General features: G+C 37.4%; 1 protein-coding gene across 3 annotated transcripts in view; it reads left to right on the forward strand.

The window, feature by feature from the left end:
• Positions 1 to 8,913, forward strand: part of NEIL3 (nei like DNA glycosylase 3) — a 52,994-nt gene extending 44,081 nt beyond the window's left edge. For 2 of the 3 annotated variants that reach the window (XM_008000330.3, XM_008000331.3), the window contains exons 9-10: positions 6,598 to 6,772; positions 8,433 to 8,913. In XM_008000330.3, the coding sequence (XP_007998521.3) occupies positions 6,598 to 6,772; positions 8,433 to 8,615 (358 nt within the window). In that variant the 3' untranslated portion in view covers positions 8,616 to 8,913. The remainder of the gene's footprint in view (positions 1 to 6,597; positions 6,773 to 8,432) is intronic. The other variant, XM_008000333.3, reaches the window with a different exon arrangement.

Consider the following 8,913-nt stretch of genomic DNA (forward strand, 5'->3'; position numbering starts at 1 on the left):
GTGTGATCTCAGCTCACTGCAACCTCTGCCTCCTGTGTTCAAGCGATTCTCCTGCCTCAGCCCCCCAAGTAGCTGAGATTACAGGTGCCCGCCATCACACCTGACTAATTTTTGTATTTTCAGTAGAGATGGGGTTTTACCATGTTGGCCAGACTGGTCTCAATCCCCTGATCTCAAGTTATCCACCCACCTCGGCCTCTCAAGGTGCTGGGATTACAGACATGAGCCACCATGCCCGGCCAGTTGCATTAAGTTTTAAGAGGACAGAAATTGTCCCTTGCTAAGGAAGTTGAATTACTTTTGGTAACATGAATCAAACCCTAAAAGACTATTATAGTAGTCTGCCTCTTTTCCCTTCTCTAGATTATAATGTTATAAAAAACATAATTTCCTACATGTATAAAAAGTTGGGTTTTTTTTTCTGATAATAACCATACACATGATCAATACAGAATATTTGGAAAATATTGTACAGTATAAAGAAAAATATTTGTCACCCATAATCATACTGCTTATCAATAACCAGTTAGCATTTTTTAATATTTCCTTCCAATGAAAGATAGTCTTCCAAAAGGGGAACTATTTTTTATAAAAGTTTAGTTAGTATACTGTGTTCTAAAAGGAAGGGTCTGAGATACCTCTGGTGACCTTTCTGTTAAAGAACGTGGATGGATCGCAAACAGTCATGCGAGATGGTGTTTATTTTTATTTTGGTTTTTTTCTTTGAGACAGCATTTCGCTCTTGTCGCCCAGCTGGAGTGCAATGGCACAATCTCGGCTCACTGGCACAACACCTGGCATTTTTTTTTTTTTGTATTTTTAGTAGAGACAGGGTTTCGCCATGTTGACCAGGCTGGTCTCGAACTCCTGACCTCAGGTGATCTGCCCACCTTAGCCTCCCAAAGTGCTGGGATTACAGGCATGAGCCACTAGGCCTGGCGTTGCTCTTTATTTTAACTGAAAGTCCTGAAAAGCCTGCTTGCTACTTTGTATCTGAAATTCAAAAGTTGTAATTGTAACTAATAAATACTACCAGAACAGATACATTTTATAGGACTTCCAGCTATATGTCCAGGAGAACACCCTCATTTTTGTTGCCTGTGATACAGAAACTTGAATACATAATGTCATCCTCTCTTTTCCTTAATGATTATTGGCAACTCCTGAAACAATTTTCTGTTGACCGTCCTTCCCCCTTTATCTGGCCCTCCCAGTCCCTTTATCTGGAATTCCTAACTATGGCAACCCGATGTTACATCTCCAACAGAGGACACATTTCTCCACCGTTTTCTTTTCTGAGCTGCTTTCTTTCTTCCTTCAGAAAGCAGCTGACACACATCCAGCATTTTTGAATAAGTGGAGAATGTATAACACACAAATAGAGGGTCGTCCTCCCATGTATGTCTTTCCTTGCCAGTGGGAGACAGGCAGAGAAAGAGTTACAGTCATCCCTCGGTATCCTCAGGGAATTTGTTCCAGAACCCCCCAGGATACCAAAATCTGCAGATGCTCAAGTCCCTGATATGAAATGGCATAGTCCTTGCATATAACATATGCACATCTTTTCATATATTTAAATCATCTCTGCATTACTTCTTATCATACTGAATTCAATGTAAAGGCTGTGTAAATAATTGTTTTACTGTATTTTCTTTGTATAATTTTTTATTGTTTCATTTTTATTATTTCTTGTTTCCGAGTATTTTCGATCCAAGATTGGTTGAATTCATGGATTGGAAACCTGCAGATGTGGAGGGGTGTACCTTGGTTGGGACCTAGAGTAATCTCAGGTGGAATTGTGAGATTCACTGGCTTTTCCTCTTATTAACTATGCCTTTACTGATGGATAGATGCCTCCTCTTGGCAGTGGGATGAGGGTCCATTTGGTGTAAACTCCTAGAGCAACCTGTAGGAATCCTTAAGCTTATTTCATAACAAATTCGGAGACAGTCTTTGCTCAATAGATGTATTTACTTCAAGTTTCCTATTCCAACTCTCATTTTACCATTGGTTAATCCTGATGATTTATCCTTGACTGGCTTTTTTAATGTTTTGTTCATAATCATTTAGGGCTTAACTTTTGTTCATATGCTCACATTTGAATTAAGCTATGGGGGCTGAACTTTTAACTGACTGGATAAATCCACCACCTGTTCACTTTAACCCTAATTAATGCCTCATGGTGGAAGTTCATGAAGGAGTTAATTAAGAATGTTTGAGTTGGGAGGCTGTCCTGGAAGAGAAAATCATTTCCAAACAGTCTTTTGTGTTCCGTGGCTTAAGTGGATAGTAGAAGTGATCATCTTAAAATATTGTGGCATTCGTTGTACCTAGATGAAATATCTTGGCATATTTTTATTCCCTTAGTGCTTTGTAGAAAATCTCAGACAATTTCACTAATGAATTAGGGATTTAAAACAACATTAATGTAACCTTAAATTTAAATGATTTCTTCATAAGCCATTAGTAATAGGATCATATGATCAATCGCAGTGCACTGCATTCCTTAGAAATGCTGCAGCCTGTGTGTGTATTGAATATAAGAACACCAGGACTGAGACTCCACAATCAATCAAGATCAACTAGCAGAATAAATGTCAAGTGATGAAATAAATTCACCCAGCAGCCCTTCTGCACCCAGCTACTTTACAAGGAATAAATTGCAAATTACTGTCATTTATTTCATTTTTCTCCTTGTCTGGCAGCTACAGTGTTCATCTTGTGGACAAGATGCCTAGCAGAAGCTCACAACATAATACTATTAAAGCAGGTGGTCCATTCATAATTTATAGCCAGTTTATTTTTTCTTTAATATTATATGATAATTACTTTGACTTTTGTTCTCTTAATTACAGTTCTCATTACCACACAATCCATGCAGTGTTGATGAGGCATATTTTCTGATTGGTCTTGAGATAGATGTGTATTCCATCCAGTTATTGGGTTATAAATTAGATGATTGAACTCATTTTTAAACAGTTAAGAATAATTACTTGAAACAGTTTAAGTTGTCGATCCAATTATTGTAAACACAGAGCAAAACACAGTGATGCATTTTCAAAAAATGCTTGTGTTTTAGGTTGAAATTTTTCCTGAGTTGATGCAAAGACTCACATAGAAGGGTGAAATGACAATAACAAAATCATTAATATTTTCTCACGTTTGTTGCCATCAGGGGTGTTGAAGATTTGTCTTAATCACAGTGCAAGTACTGACACCATGTCCTTGTCTCTGGGTTTGCTTCTTGGAGTTTTCAGTCTAAAGATTTCAGAACCACCTGGGACCATCCAGAATGAGTCATTTCACTTTTGTTTCAATTCTTGCAATAATCCCGTATGACAAAATCCACATTCAGTGAGACTGATTAATCCAAACAATTCAGACAATATTTTTATTATAATGAATCACCCTATCTATAAAATGAGTTAAACCAAGCTTGTCCAACCAAAGGCTTGTGGGCCGGTTGGCATTGAATGCAGCCTGATACAAATTTGTAAACTGTCCTAAAACATGAGTTTTTTGTGTGATTTTTTTTAAAGTTCATCAGCTATCATTAGGGTTACTGTATTTTATGTGTGGCCCAAGACATTTCTTCTTCCAGTGTGGTCCAGGGAAGCCAAAAGATTGGACACCCCTAAGTTAAACTGTGATAAGTTGACCATGAAAAAATAATATTCACTTTAAAATTACAGACCTGTGCCTAGTAATGTCTTCCTTCTTGATGATAGTTTTTGTCTGGTCTCTGTTCAGTTTTATTAATAAGTATTGAGAATCTATTATGCCTCAGGCATTGTTCTTGATTCTGATGACATGTACATGAGCAGACTATAGCCAGCAGGGCCAACTCCATGCCACCACCTGTTTGTGTAAAGCTTTATTTCCATTTGTTTAGATACTTTCTGTGACTGCTTTTTGTGATGACGGACTTAGACCGTAAGACCAGCAAGCCTAAAATATGTTATCTGCAAAGGTTTGCCAGCCCCAATCTATTATATTAATAGATCGTTTATAACCCAGCGTTAATATTCAAAATGATGGTCATGATCACTAAAATGAATGATTCTGTATGCTACATTTAAGTAAGAAACCTGCTGCATTTTAGAAAGTTTTTAAATGATTAAAACAAAGAGAGGAACTAAGATGTCCTCCGTTAATCAGAACATTTAATTATCCTGGATAATGTTTTCTATCATAAAATTAAGATTAGTTGTGAATATTTAGAGCCAGCGTGATTACAGGTGGCATCAGTATTTTGGTTACATTACTTCAGTGCTTCGTAACTTAATGTGCATACGAATCACCTGGGAATCCTGCTAACATGCTGATTCTGATTCTGCAAGCAATCTGGCGTAGTAGCTAACAAACTCCGGGTGACGCTGATGCTTCTGGTCAGTGAACCACACTCTGAGTACCAAGAATAAGATCGAACGTGGCTTTTTTTTTTTTTTTTTTTTTGAGACGGAGTCTTGCTGTGTCACCAGGCTGGAGTGCAATGGCGCAATCTCAGCTTACTGCAACCTCTGCCTCCCGGGTTCAAGCAATTCTCCTGCCTCAGCCTCCTGAGTAGCTGGTATTACAGGCACACGCCACCACACCTGGCTAATTTTGCATTTTTAGTAGAGACGGGGTTTCACCACGTTGGCCAGGCTGGTCTTGAACTCTCGACCTCAGGTGAGCCTCCCGCCTCAGCCTCCCAAAATGCTGGGATTACAGGTGTGAGCCACTGCACCCAGCCTGTGGCCATGTTTTTTACTTAATTTTTAAAGAAAGAAATGGAGTGGAAGGCAGAAATGAAGGCAGAGAGATGACATTTGGGCCTCTCCTTTCTACCATAATCCTGCCTTCTACCTTGGCCCTTCTTCCCAGAAAAACCTTAAAATAGAGAATCCAAACCTCTCCCTGGATATGTGGAACCCTGGAGCTCTCTGGGTTGAAACAAGTAGGTTAGAAAATGTTCAACCGTTATCCAAAACAGCCACCTCTAAAATGATACATTAAAACTGTTTTTATGTCCACACAATTTTTAATAAGAATGCATCATTTCATTAATTTTGTTAATATTCTGAATCTTTTCTCCTTTACTTTTGTTTAAGCATTGTTTATGAACCACTTGCTTTAATTGTGAAATCTGTTGACTTCCCTACAACTGTCCAGATATCTGGCTTCTCTTGAAGTTAAATGTTGGAGGAGACTGGTGAACTGAAAGGTTGTGGAAAAGAGAAGTCCTCTGCCTCTCAGCTTTCCTATTTCTGATTTGGTATTACCCATGACTCTAAAATACAACCACCACCCCTGTACCCTGAAAAAGGACTATCAAAATAGTTGCTGGTGAAGTATTTAATGATAACGATGTATTTAGCAATGCCTACAGCTGCTCTTCTTTTACAAATGGCTATTGAAGAAACCTTCAAAAATTGCTCTCAGCATGTTTGAGTTCATCCCAGCAAACATTTTCAAAGCAGTATATTTAAGCGTGTTATATAAATGAATTTCAGTCAGTTTCATCACAAATAAAAGATTGCATTCTCTGAACATTTCAGTTAGATATAATGTATTCAGGCATCATAGAAACAAGTGTATAAATGCAGTTTAGGAAGCAAGGAAAAAGAGAAATCACCTTTGATTTTTAAGTATTTTCAACAATTATTTAAGAATGATATTTTTGTTCTTTAGATATTTACCAAAAAGATGAGAACGGATTAACTGTTTTACCATTAAAAAGTTTTAAAAAATAGGAATATTAAGAGGGGGACTTCTGGTTTTAATGAATGTGAACACTTTCTCTTCAACCAGTTTATTAAAAAACTAATTCTCATAAAGGCATCATTAAAATATGTACAACATAGAAAATGTAAATAGGCTTCTTTTCAAAAAGAAAATTCTGTTTATACAGCTACAGTACAAGGCCAGCTTCTGGCCTGTGTACACCGGGTATGAGGACCACCTCCAAATCCTCTTGATCCTAATTGTGGGGGAGAATAAAGCTTCCCTGCTAGCTTTACCAAATTCACATTTTTGCTCTCTGCCAGGCAGCCTGTTTCTTGCAAGAATATGATTGCAACTATTAGAGTAGCCTTGATCAGAGAAAAGCACAGAAAATTGTCTTTGAAGTAGACAGCAGAGAGAGTGATTTCTATGGCCTTGTCAGAGCCATTGATGAGAGTTTGCTGCCGATGAGAAAATAATTAGAGAATATTGTGACTAGCCACTTTGGGGCCAGTGGGAATGGAGAACCTGGACTGGAGAATAGTTCAGAGGAAATAAAAGTGGCTACAGTGTAATACTGGGTAAGAAAAGAACAGAATATCAGAAATGAAAAATAAAATTTGATGTACTGGATGCACAATCCAGCTGCTTTTGTTCTTTAGAAATTTAAATTACGTGTTTTAGGTACATAGGTAACTTTGGAAATACATTAGAATTACCTGGGAAAACAAAAAATAAAGACAGCATTTGCATAATGACCTAATGCTAACGTGGTCCAGTTTTTGATAAAATTTCTTTGTACAAGTGAAATTCTGACATGTGGGGGTAAAGTGGTGTGAATCGTCCTTTAGCACTCCTATGCGGTGCTTACTTTGTAACCTGTCGTTACAGTGAACTTCAAATTAATGTGACAGATGGCCCTCATACCTTAAATCCTGACGGCCCTCGCTGCAGTAAACACAGCCGCCTCTGCGTTCTCCGAGTTGTGAGGAAGGATGGGGAAAACAAGGGCAGGCAGTTCTATGCCTGTCCTCTACCTAGGGAAGCACAATGTGGATTTTTTGAAGTATGTGTAAGATTTATCTAGCTTACTAAAATGTAATTAAATGCTTTGGTTATTCATGTATAACAAATAGCAATACTTTCCTAGTTTTACCTTTTACCTTTAAATTTGAAATAACCATATTGGCATTCGGTCTAAAGCTTGAATGTTGAGTAGCTTAAAATTCAGATGTTCAGCCAAAAGAAATTTAATAAAATAATAGCTATTATATTGTTAGAGTATATCATATTTATAGTCACAAGTCTAGAAGTGTTGCCCTTCGCTTGTAAAGTTAGAAAGACACTGAGTGACTAGCAAATACTAGTAGTACATATGTGGCTAATAATCCAGGATGAGAATTTGTTCTTCCTAACTTCAGTGCTACATCAAAACCTTTGCTTTATGCATTGGATAAAGGTTTATAAGAAAAACAACTTACATGCCTGGGATTTGCAGTAACCTTATCAAATCCTACTTAACCACACTTGACCCAAAAGAGTGATGGCAGAATAGCAATTTAGCTACAGGCGATTCCTCATGCCTTCCCAGTCTGTGGATGTGTCCCTAAAGATGAACCTAAGATAGGAGATAAGCACCTCAGGTCCATTTAGTCAGTCTCACTTCCAGTATTCCTCAGTGTGAGCATCTCATCAGGCTGAGTGTGATTCTAATTGTCAGAGATACATATTTTTTTCTAGTTACTCTTCATCTGAAATAGAACTGAAAAAAAGAAAATATTGATATGTTTCAGTGCTGGAGCAAAGATTTTCTGGTTGGACTTTTTGAAAAATCAAATGTCTGTCTTCAATGTGATACCTCCTTAAGGAATTTCCCAGGGAAAATTGGACAGTGATCTCAGACCTCAGTTTCTGAACACACTGTGACTCTACCCTACAAAATGCACAGATTTCCTCCTCAAGAAGCTTTTATAGATGTAATGGGAAAATATTATTAGCAATATTCATGGTATTGCTAAAAATATAATAGCCTTTTTCATATCTCTCTTGAGGTCAAAATTAGTAAGAATAATAGAATCTGTCTAATTGAGTCTGGGTAAGTCTTTATTCGATGCTTTTCCTAAGGAAGTTTAATATTAAAATCATGACAAATCTTTGATCTTACAGGGTTTCTTCTTGTTGTTGTTTGGTTGGTTGGTTGATTCTTTTTTTTTAGAGACAGGGTTCTCACTATGTTGCCCAGGCTGGTTTCAAACTCTTGTGCTCAGGCTATCCTCCCACCTCAGCCTCCCAAAGTGCTGGGATTAAAGGCGTGAGCCACCACACCTCGCCTGATCTTACAGTTTTAACTGAAACAGACCTATGGCAGGGATATTGGTGATTATAGCAAGATTTTGATAGTTTTCAATTATTCTTAATAAAGTGAAGAAACTTCTGTAAATATACCTTTAGATGAAGGGAAGCTCAGAATTACGGCCATTTTCTGCGTGATTCAAACAAATTTGTAAGAGACATGCTTCTTTTAGGATATGCTTCTTTTAGTTAGACATGCTTCTTTTAGTTGCCTTTTTTAAAGGCAACGACTAATGACTTGTCTATTTTACAATATCAAATTAATGAAAACAGCAGTGAAGACTATACGGCACTAATCGCACATGCCTAGGGTTAGCCTGTACATCATGATAACTTTTATATAAACTTGTAAAATTTACCTTTTTTTCCTGCAGTGGGCAGATTTGTCCTTCCCATTCTGCAACCATGGCAAACGTTCCATCATGAAAACAGTATTGAAGATTGGACCTAACAATGGAAAGAATTTTTTTGTGTGTCCTCTTGGGAAGGAAAAACAATGCAATTTTTTCCAGTGGGCAGAAAATGGACCAGGAATGAAAATGATTCCTGGATGCTAATATCTGTAGATTCTCTGGCATTTAATCTCTTCAAACTGTATGTAATGTTTGGTCCTCCTCTGTTTCATAGAAAAGTTGTAGAATATCTATGATACATTGAAAAGTTACTGCAATATTTGAGAACTGTTCTTTTTTTTTTTTCCTTTCCATCTTTGGTGCCATCTTTCCGTCACTGGCTACGTGTTTTCTTTTTGCCTTGATGAACGTTCTATGTGTTTCATCAGATACAGAGCGTATTCCATTTAGGATGTATATTTAGTGCATTTAGTGATGACAATAAAGTGTTTTTAGTATGCTC

This window comes from Chlorocebus sabaeus, chromosome 7 (genome assembly GCF_047675955.1).
Source record: "Chlorocebus sabaeus isolate Y175 chromosome 7, mChlSab1.0.hap1, whole genome shotgun sequence".
Lineage (NCBI taxonomy): Eukaryota > Metazoa > Chordata > Mammalia > Primates > Cercopithecidae > Chlorocebus > Chlorocebus sabaeus.